The sequence below is a fragment of the Melanerpes formicivorus genome, unplaced genomic scaffold, assembly GCF_026170545.1.
Source record: "Melanerpes formicivorus ecotype bairdi unplaced genomic scaffold, bMelFor1.0.p_v2 SCAF_80, whole genome shotgun sequence".
Taxonomy (NCBI): Eukaryota; Metazoa; Chordata; class Aves; order Piciformes; family Picidae; genus Melanerpes; species Melanerpes formicivorus.
The window spans coordinates 358449-373832 of NW_027142432.1; the positions used below are offsets into that span (position 1 = coordinate 358449).

General features: G+C 51.2%; 2 protein-coding genes across 2 annotated transcripts in view; one reads left to right on the top strand and one right to left on the bottom strand.

Moving 5' to 3' along the window:
• LOC137454421 (zinc finger protein 850-like) overlaps nucleotides 1-15384 on the bottom strand; it is a 345652-nt gene that overhangs the window by 284495 nt on the left and 45773 nt on the right. The window lies entirely within an intron of this gene.
• On the top strand, nucleotides 2175-11755 carry LOC137454373 (olfactory receptor 14A16-like). Its single transcript, XM_068164420.1, has 2 exons — nucleotides 2175-2216; nucleotides 10820-11755. Exon 2 carries the CDS (start codon nucleotides 10823-10825, stop codon nucleotides 11753-11755), a length of 933 nt encoding a protein of 310 aa, XP_068020521.1. The 5' UTR covers nucleotides 2175-2216; nucleotides 10820-10822.

The window sequence follows — 15384 nt, forward strand, 5'->3', positions numbered from 1 at the left end:
GGATTAATGGCAGCAAATTTCCAGCTTAACCTTTGATATTCCCAAGCCCTCATTCTGTGCCATCTGCACCATGCCCAGCAGCAATCAGCAGCACACCTCAGGCACTGTCCTTTCTCACTCCACAGGAGGTCACTTTGCAGTACCCAGAGGGCTGCTCACTGCAGGTGCTCTGCAGCTCCACTCTGTTCCAGCACAGTCTGGATCAGTCCATGCCCAGTCCAAATGCTGCAAATGCTGGGGCTGTGTTTCCAGCTCTGGGGCAATCGAGTCCAGTGACTCCTTCCATGCCTCCAAGTGAAAGCAAACTGTGGCTTGCATCCCAGTACTCAGCTTCCAACACATCCAGGTGTGGGGATCCTCCTGTTCACACCAGAAACACAGATGGGTTCCACCCCTCATGGTTTGATGGTGTCAGAGCACTCTGGGCACCTGTATCTACTAAAGCTTTATCCTCTCATGGCTTCAACTTGCCAGGCCATTGGTTCTGTACAGTCCAAAAAACCAATTTGTCTCTCCCTTCCATCTGGTTGGAGGCAGAGCCCCTCTAATGCTGCCTGGGGTCCCTTGCATCTCATGAAGATGCTTTGGGAGTCCCTTCAGGAGGACCAGAAGCAGTTTCAGCTTCCCTGCTATTCTTAGGCCATTTCCCACTGGAAACTGAGGCAGCATCTCTGGGGGGACAATTCCCTTGTAAGTCACAGACTCCTGCAGCCAGGACTGGATAGGGTTTTCCCTTCCACTTCCTCACATCCTCCCCATGGTCACACAGGTAAAGCACAGTGTGTGCTGTGCTGTGTGCCTCCCAGATTCTCTCCCTTGGACAGGGGAGCAGCTGCTCCTTATGGCTGAAACACAGGACTGTACAGGTGGGGAATAAAAACTTCTTCTGGAGCTGATGGAACTCCTGGGACAGTTCCTTCACAGCTGAAACACAGGCCTGGACAGAGGAGCAGAGATTTCCTTTGCCTTGCTGGGGCCTGCTGCTTGTTTCATCCACTGTTTGTCCTTGGCCATCTTCCAAAGTCAGAGATAAGAACCAAGCCAGCAGCCCTGGTTCTTTCTCTTGTTCCCATGGGGACCCTGATCCCTCCTGGTCCTTTGCAGGATCAGCTGCTTTCCTTGTAGGCTTCTTTTTCCCTACAGGAGTGTTGTAGATATGCCCTCAGGAATGAGCAGCAAGGATATCAATGAATAGATATATTGGTAGTCTATTGATATACAAACTATGCAGCAGGGGATTTAGTTTCTATTCACAGGCAGCAGTATTGGGTTGGTGGAACCACCTCTGCAGAACGTTTGTGCCTGGGCACTTCAGAGGAACCAAATGAGTTCTAGAATTTAGAGTTGAAACTGATTGGAAAAGCAGTGGGGGAGGGGTTGGTCGGTGACCGGCAAACCCTCAACCCAGGACAGTTTCAGCACTACCTGAACCCAAATTCTATAAAGCAAAGGTTTGGCTTCCTCACGAGCTGAGAACCTCATGAAATCTTTCCTTGGTGATGTGTTTAGAGTCCTGACAGCGCGGCACAGCTGTGCCCTCATGAGGAACTAGAGAACGGCGCCGACCGCGTGGCTGTGCCGCAGGGTTGCTGCTTCTCCCAGAGCACAAAGGTCCTGGAGCCTCCCAGGGGAAGCTTCAGAGGCTTTTGCCGCTGGCTCCACGAAGCGCAGCACCTGGCAAAGGTTCCCCGCTCTGGGGGCTGTAGCGCTTCAGGACCGGTGGTGCACAGGGGCTGCCATGGTTTCCTCCCGTGGCGATGGCTCATGCGGCAGTTGACCCCACGCTCCACGGCGCTGCCCCCAGCCGGGCAACAGTGGCAATGTGCAGCGAGGCCTTCTGGAGCTGCTTCAAGTCCCGGGCGAGGCGGACCGTAGCGGCACAGAGACGCACGCAGGCATAGGCACGGACACCAGCGTGGGGGGCACTTGTTTACCAAACAACTCCTATTTACCATTTGCCCCAAAGAATACTGCTTCAGTCAGCACCCACTGCTAACACAATAATTAACCAATCAGCTGATACTTTGCCAAATGAGCATAAGCACACGCCGTAAACAGGGCAAACAAACATGTAGCCTGGGCCTTGTTTGCCACAGGGGTGGAAATATGCCCATGCAGATTGTTGACCTGGACTCAGTGCTGCCAAGGTCCCGCCCTCCCTCAACTCCAGAAGGGATGGGGGACAATGGGGGTTTGAGTCACACACACAGAAGCATGTTCTGGTAATATTTGGGGCACAATCCTGGTCATAAGCACCATTCACTATGAGGGGCAGCTGATCCTGGCACAGGCTGCTTCTCTGACACAGCTGCCATGCCTGTGGTACTGTCTGTAGGTCAGAGACCTTCTCTTGCCCCTGAGCCCTCTGCACAGAGATGAGAAGGGCTCGAGAAGCATGGGCCAGGCCCAAGCACATTGCAGTGATTTCTGTCTCTCAGGAACTCCCAGGCTGACAACAGACTTTTCCCAAACCTTTCCCCTGTTGGGGAGGATTTTGCACTTGCTCAGGGCTGAAATTCCAAAGCACCAGAGGTGACCACCAGCATAAGAATTTACACCTTCCCTCTCCCACCCCTTGCTGCTCCTCAGTATCCAGCACCTGGGCAGATCTCACAGTGGTTTCCTTGGGAGTGTCCTGTAGTGCTCTGGATGAAACCAGAGCAAGCTGCCCAGCAGTGGACAGCACAGCTCTGAACCATTGCCCTAAGCTAACAGTCAGCACCGCCAGCAGCACAAACAGGACTACAGCTCATCAGGCTCCCAAAAGCAAATCCATCAACAAAGTGAACACACCACAGGAAAGAAAACTTCTGTCAACCTCTTCTGACAAGCCTCAAGCCTTAATTGAATCCTCCTCTTCTCTCTTGTTACCTCAGTCTTGCCAAAATCTATCCTCATTAAGGCAGCTGCTTTCCTGCCCCATGTTGGGCTCCAGAAAAGGAATGTAGTGGCTTCAGCTGAATGGGCAGCTTAACCTCTCTGCCTCCCCCAACACAGAACTGAGGGGAAAAGAACACCACACAAAACCTTTTAGTGTTGACACAGAAACAAATGAGAGAAGAGTTTCCTGAGCAAATCAGATCATCAGAATACAAAAGTACAGTGACCTCAGCCTGTGTGCAGAAAAGGCACAGTGGAAAGCAGCAGCAAGCAGCAGCAAGCAAGGCAAAAGCCCAAAGCAGGGAGCTGCTCCTCTATCCCTCCCTGTCCCACTGCCATCCCAGCAGAGCAACCAACACCCAAAAAATCCCAGAACCCAGAAGCAGCAACTGGAACAGGGAGCCTCCCATGTTGCAATCTGAACTTCAAGCCCCCTCATCCTTTGCTCCAGCCAGCACTTTCATTTCTGAGGCTGGCATGGCTGCAGCATGGTCTGGATAACAGCAGCAGAGTCAACTCAACCCATGACAATCAGGAGCCCCTCCAAGTGAAATGGAAAGAGCCTCTCAGCTTCTGTGAACAACTTACACTGCTTTGAAGGCAGCTGGACTTGCCCCATGGATGCATTAGCTGAGAGCCCAGAAGAGCCCAAGGGGGCAGTGGAAGGTGACTTCAGAAGGATCCTTGAAGATGAAGCTCAGACTTCATGATTTGTAGCTGGAACCTTGGTATTTCCTACTGGGATCTCCTTTGGATTCAGAGCCCTGTGACAACTCGCAGGGTTAGGGATTGGAAGGGACCTTTGGAGATCTCTGAGTCCCCCTATCAGAACAGGACCATAGAATCCATTGCAGGTCTCACAGGAACACATCCAGACAGGACTGGCAAGTCTCCAGAGAGGGAGACTCCACAACCTCTCTGGGCAGCCTGTTCCAGGGCTCTGTCACCCTTACAGTAAAGAAGTTCTTCCTCCTGTTGAAGTGGAACCTCCTTGTTGCAGTTCCTATCCATTGCCCCTTGTCCTATCCCAGGGCACAAGTGAGCAGAGGCTGTCCCTGCCTCTTGCTTCCCGACCCCCAGCCCTCAGATACTGATAAATATTGATCAGATGCCTTCTCTGCCTTCTCCTCTCCAGATTAAACAGCCCCAGGCTTCTCAGCCTCTCCTCATCAGGCAGTGCTGCAGTCCCTTCAGCATCCTCACAGCCTCTGCAGCAGATCCTTGTCCCTCTTGAACTGGGGAGCCCAGAATTGGATGCAATATTCCAGATGGGGCCTCCCCAGGGCAGAGTAGAGGGGGAGGAGAACCTCCCTGGATCTGCTGGACACACTCTTCCAAATGCACCCCAGCATCCCATTGGCCTTCTTGGCCACCAGGGCACATTGCTGTCCCATGCAGAACTTGCTGCCCACCACAACTCCCAGGTCCTCCATGGGGCTGCTCTCTAACTATTTGTTCCCTTGAGTGCTGTAGGGTTCACATTGCTCTGGACATTGCATGGTGCAGATCACCTCTAGTGAATCTGAGGCTCCCCAGAAATTGCCAGTGGGTTCCTCTTAATCATATGGATCCTGTCCCAGCAGGTACTAGTGCAGAAGAAGGAACAGCAGACTGAAGAGAAGGAGAAAGGGAACTGAAAATCTCATCACCTGAATCTAGAAAGAAAGCCCTTGGTAGCAAATGTCCATTCTGGATGGACACAGAACACAACACAGAGAGCTGATGAGAGCAACTGCTGGGGTTGCACCAACTGCCCTGAGAACCCTAAGGAAGGGCTGGAGTGGGGAGGGCATTCACTGGAATTCCAATACCTGATAATACCTCTTGGGCATACTGAGAATCACAGAATTGTCAGGGTTGGAAGGGACCTCAAGGATCACCCAGCTCCAACCCCCCTGCCATGGGCAGAGACACCTCACACCAGAGCAGGTTGCCCAGAGTCACATCCAACCTGGCATCAATACCCTTCAGGGATGAGACTTCCACCACCTCCCTGGGCAACCTGTGCCAGTGTCTCTCCACCCTCATGGGGAAGAATTTCTTCCTAACATCCAATATGAATCTCCCCACTTCTAGTTTTGCTCCATCACCCCCAGTCCTATCCCTACCCAACACCCTAAAAAGTCCCTCCCCAGCCTTCTTGTAGCCTCTTTCAGATACTGGAAGGCCACAAGAAGGACTCCTTGGAGGCTTCTCTTCTCCAGACTGAACAGCCCCAACTCTCTCAGTCTGTCCTCATAGCAGAGCAGCTCCAGATCTCTGCTTATCCTCGTGGCCCTTCTCTGGACACCTTCCAGCCCCTACAGATCCTTCTTGTAACAGATGCTCCAGAACTGGACACAGAGCTCCAGGTGGGGTCTCACCAGGGTGGAGCAGGGTGGGAGAATCACCTCCCTGGCCCTGCTGGCCACATTTCTCTTGATGCAGCCCAGGATGCAATTAGCTCTCTGGGCTGCAAGTGCACACTGGTGGCTCCTGTTTGAGCCTTGTGGATGAACACTTCCCTTAAGGATAATCCAGAATTAGAAGCACAGGATGGGGATGGAAGAGGCTCCTGATCCAAAGAAGAGAGATTCCAAATGTGTCCAGAGATGAAACCTAACTTATTGGCAAACATTGACTGCCTGAAGTCAAGGAACCTCTGTGAGAAAAACACTCAGGGTGTGCACCCATCCAGGCTGTCGCCATCCAATAATAAGGAACAAACACACAGGGTGGGCAGCACCAGGAGGAAAGGGAAAGTATTGGAGATGTGGCAGTAAAGGCAGGAAAAGATTACCCCTCAGCTGGTCAGGAATCTGTGCCCCTGGGGCAGTGCTCCCAACTACAACTGTGGCTGATCAGTGAAAGGCTCAAAGTTGGGTCCAAGGAGATGTGAAATGGCACAAATGAAACAATGCTGCAAAGGAAAGGGCCTCTGCTTGGCACAGCTTTGCCTGATGCTTTCTGCCTTGCTCAGGAGAAAGTGAAGCAGAAAAGGCCATGGTGAAGATCTCTGCTCTCCCAGTCCTCTGGAATAGGACTGCAGGTGCAGGATCAGCTTCCCAGGGAGGAGTGAAACAAGTTGCAGAAATAGCTGCTCAGGAGGGAATGGCTCCAGGCATGGTCTTTGCCTCAGAAGGAGGAGTGGGCACAGCACTGAACACAAGTTGTTGTGTTTCCATGGATCAGAGAGGAAGGACATCCATAGACATGGGTGAGAGATGGGAACAAAGCAGGATTGTGCAGGAAGGAGGAGCCAGCACAAATTCTGCACCATGAGGGTAGTGGAACACTGGAACAGGTTGCCCAGGGAGGGCGTTGGTGTCCCATCCCTGGAGATCTTCAAGGTGAGGCTTGACAGGGCTCTGGGCAACCTGATCTAGTTGAGGATGTCCCTGGGAAGGTTGGACAAGATAACCTTTGGAGGTCCCTTCCAGCCCTGCCCATTCTGTGATCAGTGAGATATGGGAACCAAGCAGATTCTGCATGAAGTGCAAAAGGAAGACACCACCTGGGGCTTCTCAGAGCTCTGGGCCTGGCTATGGTTGTGGATTCCTGCCTTGGGCTTCAGTCTCAAGCAGTTGGTTGGAGCAATAACCCTGAGCTTGTTCCCCTTTGTTTGCATGGCTGTTAGAGTGCAGGGCATGTGTGAGTGCTGGTCTGCTTGAGGGAGCAGAACAGGGGACAGCAAGGACCTCTCTGGGAAGAGCTGGGGCAAAGGTCACCTTCAAGAGCAGGCCCTAAGCCTCTGTATTCTCCTAAGCTCCCATTGCAAGGACCAGGCCTAAGGCCTGTCTGCATTTCATAGAGCAATACTGAGCAAGACTTTCCTGAGGTTCTTTTCCCTTCTTTCTGTTGCCTTTTTGAGACTCTTGAGTTTCTCATTCCATCAGCTGGGCAGATGTTCTCCTCACCTTTCACTATGTGTTTTGGAATCTCTTGGGTTTGCCACAAGACATTGGTTTGGTCACCAGCTGTGATCAAGCTTTTCTCTTCACCTTGTAATCACAGAAACACAGAATCAACCAGGTTGGAAAAGATCTCAGAGATCATGAAGTCCAACCTACCACCAAACACCCCCTGACACCTAAACCATGGCTCCAAGTGCCACATCCAATCTTTCTTTGAACACCTCCAGGGACAGTGACTCCACCACCTCCCTGGGCAACACATTCCAGTGGCCAATTCCTCTTTCTGGGAAGGACTTTCTCCTAACCTTGAGCCTAAACTTCCTCCGGTGTTGCCAAATATTAAATATTAATAGCAACCATAACAGGACTCTTTCCCAGGACAGATTGTGCCCACTCCCAGGAAAGGCTGCAACACCTGAAGCCCTCTAACCACTCATCTGGGACTCCTCCCAGTACAGCCTATATCCCCTTACCCACTCCCTGAGAGACTGGGCCCCATCCCAGTACTGTCTGCCTGTTCTTGGATCTGGAGGTTCTGATGTGTCCCACCCCAGTCAGAAAGGCACCACAGGGTCTGGGAAGAGCCATTCCAAATGCCCAGGGATGGAGGAAACCCCTCACACAGGGAAGAAGGCCAACTGCAGCTGGGCTGTGGCAGGAAGAGTGTGGCCATCCTGACACAAGAGTTGTCCTCCCCTGCATTCAGCACTGCTGTGGCCACATCTGGATGCTTGGTGTCTAGGTGTGGGGTACTGCAGTGTGATGGAGAAAGAAGGAACTGGGGAGGCTGCAGAGGAGATCTGCCAGGATGGGGGCTGACATCTCTGTGGAGAGGCTGAGGGACCTGGGCTGCTTCAGCCTGCTGAATGGAGGCTCAGGGCACTGCCAGAGCAGTGTGCACATGGCTGAAGGGTGGTTTCAGAGAGGATGGAGCTCTTCTGGGGAGTGAGGAGAGACCAAAACCTCCACAAAGTGTAGCTTGGAAGGTTCAGAATGGAGATGAGGCCAAAGAAATGTCCCTCAAAGGGCAGAGCTGCTATGCATGAGGCCATCCAGAGGTGTCAGGAAATGGCAGGGAGAGCTGAGACAGCTGAGGGAAGGGATGGAAATGGCAGGGGGAGAGCTGGGCGGGGAAGCAAGATTGGTGTCAGCAGCCTGAAGGGAAAGAGCTGCAGGCATGGGACAGTGTAGGAGAGGCTGCAGTAGGGATGGCCAAGGGCTCTGACAGGGCTGAGAGGCCCAACAGGACCAAGGGCTTTGTCCCCTTGGCTCTGGCAGTTGCCTCTGCCACCAAGGCCTTTGAGGAGAAACTTGGCTTTGAGGTTCTTCTATTACAAGGGCAGTGGTCAGGGTTTGGCTTTATGCTTCATAGAACAAAGGCATACTTTTCTGCCCTGTACTTTGCCTTTGTCTCCCTGCAATCCTGGCCTCTAACAAGCTGCTCTAACGAGTCCCTGGAGAGCCTTTGTCAGTAACAAGCCTCAGTGAGGCCAATCAGTGCTTCAAGGTACTTTGGAGTTTGCTTCTGACTTGGACTTCTTGAAAGGCTTCTTGGCAGTACCTTGGCAGAGTCTCCTGGCAGTACCTGAGCATCATGTCATCAGCCCCAAATACTCCATGGGGCTCATTAAATACTGCTGAACCTCTAATTATTGCCAAGGTTTCTGCAGCTAATTGGAGAGGTTTTTATTGCACAAAGCATCTGATAAAAAGTATTTTTAAAGGTATAGTTCATTCCTTTTCAGCAGGAGTTGTCTCTTTGCAAGCAAACCACTGCAAAACCTGACAAGATCCTACCCTGGTCACTGCTCATCCTCACTCCCCACTGCCCCCAGCAGAGTCCAGAGCCACAGCTGAGGGACAGGATCTGCCTTGCCAGGGGCTGGGGGTCAGGGCTTGGCCCTTTGGATCAATGAAACCCCTCCAGGTTTGCTCAGCAGCAGAGCCACCTTGAGCTGCTTGTCCTGACCTGTCAGCACTGCCTCAGTTCTCTGTTCTCACCACAGCCTGGAGATGCTTCAGTGCCTCCAGTGAAGCTTCCCTTGCATCCACTGTCTCCTTCTGCTGTAACCAGCCCCTGAGGACACTTTCCCAGTATGCTTCACTGGGACCCATTAACAGTAGAAGAAAGTTCAGAGTTTGAATCTGACTTTGACTTCTGCAGAGGTTTCATCAGCTTCTCAATCTCTGAGGTTCATGGACTTGGCACCAAAGCCACCAGAGGGCTCCTTTAAATGCCTTGGGCTGGTTCTGTTGTGCTGAGCCAGGCCAGGCTCCTGGGCTGGAAGGTGCTGCTGGCAAGCAGGCAGAGCTGCAGAGACAGCTCTGGCCAGGAGCAGCTCCTCTGCACAGCACAGCAGGACTGAGGACACTGCCAGAGGATCTCAGGGAGATGAAGAAGGCAGAGAGAGCTTCGAGGTGGCCAGGACTGAGAGGGTGACTGAGAGCTCACTGGAGAAGTCATTGCACTCTGACACAGTGAGGTTGTGGGTGCAGGGCAGTGCAAGTGCTGTTCTGGGAGGCACTTTCTAAATCTGGCACAGCCACAGCTGATGCTGGCTGTGGGGAGAAGGTGTGGGTGGCAGGAGCCACCCCTGGCAGTGCAGAGCAGGGCAGGGTGGGGTAGGGTCCTTATTCTACAGAGAGGCTGCTGTGTGGATCAGGGCTGCTCACAGATGCAGCTCATCACGAGGGAACTTCAAGGACAAGATCCAAGCAGGGTGTGCTCTAAAGAGAGAAGAGTTCCTGAGTCTGTGTTTGCAGTTTCCTATTCTGAGGACAAGGGAAAGTGGGGAGAGAAAGAGAGGTAGCAAAGGACCATTCAAGTTGGAACAAGTCCTTGAAACTGGGGAGGTGTATCTTGGAGTGGTCAGGAGGTCTGCTGGGAGACTCCTAACGAGCCTTCAGCCTCTGCCTGTGGACAGCAGCAGCAGCACCCTGGCTGCACTCATCAGGATGCCTCCACCAGTGCCCTGTAAACAGGCAGGTTTCTGTAGGTGAGTGCAGAGGGGCTGGGCTGGGCTCTGTGAGCAGGGCAAATCCATCACCCAGCACACTCCTGCCAGGGTGAGAACCTCCAGGCAGCAGGGATCTGATCAGGGGAGGAAACTGAACCCAACAATGTTGTGGGAGGGAGCATTCAGATATCTCCATCTGGTCCCCTCCAGGCCTGACCCTTCCTCTGAGCACAGCCCTAGGCCTCTTCTTCCCACCCCACCACCGAAAAGCCTCTGCCCTCAGGGTCATGGGCTCCAAGGTGCAAAGCACCTCCTCTGCAGCCAGAGCTCCAGCAGAGGCAGAGCTGCCACAGGAGAGGAAATGCCATTGGGTGTTGCAATGAGCCCTGAGTGTGCTGGGCTGCAAGTGTGGTGCTGAGACCTTGAGAGAGGCTGAGACACTGAGTGGTCTGTGGGGGATCCCTCTGCTCTCAGCAGGGTCTGGTGGCTTTTCAGGGGCACATGGGAGTGTGATCACCTCCAGCTCAACAGGGCACAAGCCCAGAGAAGTAGGGAAGTGGCAGCAGGGCCAGAGCAGCTCCCCTCACTCTGCTCTGAGCCACAGGCAGCCTCTTGCCTTGCAGGCTTCTGCTCTCTCTGTTCCCCCTGAGGGCAGCAGAAATGCTGTGTGTGAGAACTTGTGACAGCCATGAACACTCTGGGGGTGAGATGTGGGCAGCTGGAGTACAAAAGCCTAAATCATTCAGAAACTGCCTTTATCTACCCTCTCTCCTTAGCACTGGGAGATGCTGAGAAGCCTTTCTGCTTTGGGACTCTTTCCTCTGAAAGTGGACACCAGACCTTGCTGCTGCCTCCACCATTCCCCTGCTGCAGAGCAGGACTGACTCAGCAGCAGGAAGCAGGAAGAGTCTCTGCTCATCCCTGCATGCTCAGCCAGCACAAATGAGTCCAGCAACAGAGCTGGAGGGAGGTCTCCTCAAAAAGAAAACTTAAGTCTCTGGATCAGGGGCTGAGAAATGGCTTTGGTTGTGCTCCATTGACTTGTGACTGCCTTTGCCTTTTGGCTACTGCACTGTGCACAAAGGACAGCAGATGGCCAACAGCAGCTCCATCACCCACTTCCTCCTCCTGCCATTCTCAGGCACAAGGCAGCTGCAGCTCCTGCACTTCTGCCTCTTCCTGGCCATCTACCTGGCTGCCCTGCTGGGCAATGGCCTCATCATCACCACCATAGCCTGGGACCACCACCTCCACACCCCCATGTACTTCTTCCTCCTCAACCTCGCCCTCCTTGACCTGGGTGCCATCTCAACCACTGTGCCCAAATCCATGGCAAATTCTTTGAGGGACATCAAGGACATCTCCTATGCAGGATGTGCTGCACAAGTATTTTTTTTCCTCTTTTTCATTTCAGCAGAGTATTCTCTCCTCACCACCATGTCCTACGATCGCTATGTTGCCATCTGCAGACCCCTGCACTATGAGACCCTCCTGGGCAGCAGAGTTTGTGTCCACATAGCAGCGGCTGCCTGGGCCTCTGGGGTTCTCAATGCTCTGTTGCTCACAGCCAATACATTTTCCCTGCCCCTCTGCCAGGGCAATGCTCTGGACCAGTTCTTCTGTGAAGTGCCCCAGATCCTCAAGCTTTCCTGCTCCACATCCTACCTCAGGGAACTTTGGCTTCTTGTGGCCAGTGCCTGTTTATTCTTTGTCTGTTTTGTGTTCATTGTGGTGTCCTATGTGCAGATCTTCAGGGCAGTGCTGAGGGTCCCCTCTCAGCAGGGACGCCACAAAGCCTTTGCCACCTGCCTCCCTCACCTGGCTGTGGTCTCCCTGTTTCTCATCACTGGCTCCTTTGCCTACCTGAAGCCTCCCTCCATCTCTTCCCCATCCCTGGACCTGGTGATTTCTATTTTGTACTCAGTGGTGCCTCCAGCAGTGAACCCTCTCATCTACAGCCTGAGGAACCAGGAGCTGAAGGCTGCCCTCAGCCAACTGATCTCTGGATGGTTTCAGAAGCAATAAACTCTTTGTTGTCTTCTGCAGAGCAGTTCTGATGTCATTCAGTGCAGGCCCATCCTGGCTGCTCCAGTTCTGGCTGCTGCTGGTGCTGTTCCCCTTGTGAGAATGTTGTTCCCACACAAATGTCTGTCTTCAGACCATTTCTGGTTCAGTGTTGTCCTGTCTGGTGTGACCCAGAGGCTGGAGACATGAGGAGCTGTGCCCCCTGTGTGTTCAGTAATAAAAGACCCTGCAGGGAGTTGTTTCTCTGAGTTCCTTCCTCCAAGGCTTCTGTGGAGCTGCAGGGCAGTGCCAGTGTGCAGAGGTGGAGGGGCAGAGTCCAGCACAGCAGCAGTGCCAGGGAGCCCCAGAGCTTGGGCTGTCCTCAGCTGCTCTTTCTTCCTTTCCTCCCTCTCCTGCTGTGCCTGTGTGCTGGGGCAAGACCTGAGTGCTCTGGCATCTTGGGCACTGTTCTGTGGTGTGGCAGTGCTGGGACTGCAGGCAGGGACAGGCCAGGACTGCTTCTGGGACAGAGAATCACTGCCATCAGAACAGGAGGTCTCCTCATGCCTTCATACCGCAACCCCCTCCCATTGCAGACTGCACCTACTCACAGTCCAAACTGGATACCCTGACCCCTCCCAGTACAGATGTGGCCTCTTCCCAGCCCAAACTGGATCATACTGTCCTCTAGCACTGCAACCTGGGTCCCAGCCCAGTCCAGAATGTATCCCCTGGCTCCCTTCCCAGTACCATCTGCATCCATCCCTGTTGTAGTGGGAAGCAGACAAATCAATATGATTGGTAATCAGGCTTCAACTGTATTGTTCGAAAGCACAGCTTATATAGTATATTCAGCAGCTAAATATGCATACGTGTCATTATTCTATTAGCTATTAGTCCTGGGTTACATCATATTGTCCATCCTACTTGCGGTTAGGCCTACGTGCAACTCCACAACCTCCTTTCTCAGTAGGTCTTTGTTTCACATATATACTTTGTTTCACATACTACTATCTTGTAAGTAACTATTTCACATGGTGCTATCTTCTAAAAATTACAAGCACAGTCACAGGGCTGTGGTGACCTTGCTACATCAGCATACCAGCTAAGCTGTGAGCAATAAACAACAAAATGGAGTCTGGCCTATACACTCTGATCAAACAGCTGTTCCATAGAACCATGTCCCTGCAATTCAAGCCATTCCCCAACAATTCCCCCTTTTTTCTTTTGTGCAAGAAAAACTCGAGATGTTACCTCATTTACACTTCGCATAACACACACATATGCAATACGCAACAAAAGCAAAACCAATAAAACAATAGCAATCAATCTTAAACCTTCTTTAAGTAAGGCTAACAACCAAGGAGACAAGTCTCCAAACCAAGATTGAAACCATTGATCAAACGGATTAACATCTTTAACAATTGATTATGATTTTCTAACCAAGCAAACTTTTTATGAATCGACTGACTGTGATCAGACAAATTAAAACAACACATACCTTCAAAATCTTCACAACCATGACCATGAGCTAAAAGCAAAAAATCAACAGCAGCTCTATTCTGTAAAAGTGCATGTCTTAAACTATTTTGATCTACAAACAATTGATCTAAAATTTCAGTAATGACATTAGCTTGTTTAACTAACCAGCAAGCCAATTTCTCAATTTGCCTTAAAGCCTGCTTAGCAGCAAGATGAGGAAGAAGCAAAAAAACAAAAGTGTTCGCTGTAACTGACCATAAAGCTACATCATCATCATAGCTATCATCCAGATAGTGCAAAGATCATTTTTGTCAATGTCGCATTATTGCAGTGATGTTTAACCAATCTCGATATCGAGGGGCAAATAGAGTAAGTTTGCCCAAATAACACAGACCTCCATAGGCATTTCTTGGTATACCCTGCCATGCTCTGTCACCACAAATCAAAAAGATTCCAGGGGGCAGAGCCTTGGCTGTAGCATTGTTCCATAAAAGAGACACATCTCCCCCTCTTTTCTTCTGCACAGTTTGACCAAACTCTAACGCTCCAGAAGCACCAAACACTGTCTCATTGTTCACTTTCACTGTCCCATTATTCACATTCACAAAGTCCAGCTGACCCTGAAACGTATCATTCCATCCACAATAAGTACCATAAACCTGATAATATTCTTGAAGAAAAGGTGTAACAACATAAAAACCCTTCTGTTTTCCCTTCTGCTCTCAATACCCATCCCCAAACACAATACACGTACGAGTCCAATTACGAGATGCGTTGTCAATTCGTGCAGAGCCCAATAGTTGCAGTTCTTGCGGGTTCCAAGGTAAGGTAACATTCAGTCCTTTAATAAGTCCTGCAGCACAATCTGAGGTGCGAGTATCCTTTGAACAATCACCATAAACACTATAATTCTGAAACACTTGATAGTCAAAATCAGGAATACCCACCAAACATGTCTTAAACAGCAAGATGGAGTCTGGCCTATATACTCTGTTCAAACAACTGTTCCATAGAACCATGTCCCTGCAATTGAAGCCATTCCTCAACATACAACTGTGGCTGATCAAGGAGAGACTCAAAGTTGAGTCCAAGGAGATGTGAAATGGCACAAATGAAACAATGCTGCAAAGGAAAGGGCCTCTGCTTGGCACAGCTTGGCTTGATGGTTTCTGCCTTGCTCAGGAGAAAGTGAAGCAGAAAAGGCCATGGTGAAGATCTCTGCTCTCCCAGTCCTCTGGAATAGGACTGCAGGTGCAGGATCAGCTTCCCAGGGAGGAGGGAAACAGGTTGCAGAAGTAGCTGCTCAGGAGGGAATGGCTCCAGGCATGGTCTTTGCCTCAGAAGGAGGAGTGGGCACAGCATTGAACACAAGCTGTAATGTTTCCATGGATTAGAGAGGAAGGACATCCATAGACATGGGTGAGTGTGGTAGGGTGGAAAGGGTAAGGCCAGGAAGCCTCTTCCCTCCTCCCTGTAAAGTAAAAGGAAAAAAAAATTGAAGGGAAAGGAAAAAAAACTCACAAGCTGAATTAGAAAAGCAGTGGAGCTTTATAGTTACAAAGCAATGTAGGGTATGCAGGGGAATATTTACAAATTTACAATATCTACAATATATACAAAGATATACAACAGAGTAACACAGAAATGAGAGTAACCCCCCTCGGCAGAGAGGGGGTTCCCCACCTCCGCTCTCCCCTCTCTCCCCCCCTTTCCCCAGAGTGGGATAGAAAGAGAGAGAAAAGAGAGGAAAAAAAAATGTTAGAAGCAGTTTGTGTTAATTGGAAAGGAGTTAATATACAGGCCTGGTATCTTGTTTTCAAGGCCGAGGCCTTGGCAGAAAGCCCAGCACAGAGACAGAGAGCGGCCGCACTGTGGAAAGGCGGAAGCAAGACTGAAGATAAGGTGCCGGAGTGCCCAGGGTAGACCCAGCTCACTCCCAGTTCAGAAGGTGCTTCCTCCCACTTTACCAATGAAATAGTTTAGACTATTCCTTCCGTTTACCAACTTCCGTCCACCATATCCCCTTTCTTAAGGGGGCAACGTCAACCGGCCACAGTCCACCCCTTCTAAACAATTTCATTGGCCGTTCATACTGTCCATCCAATCCAAAACGATATTTACAGTTCGTGAGTAAAGTTCATAGTCCATTCCGGCTATGCTCAGATGTA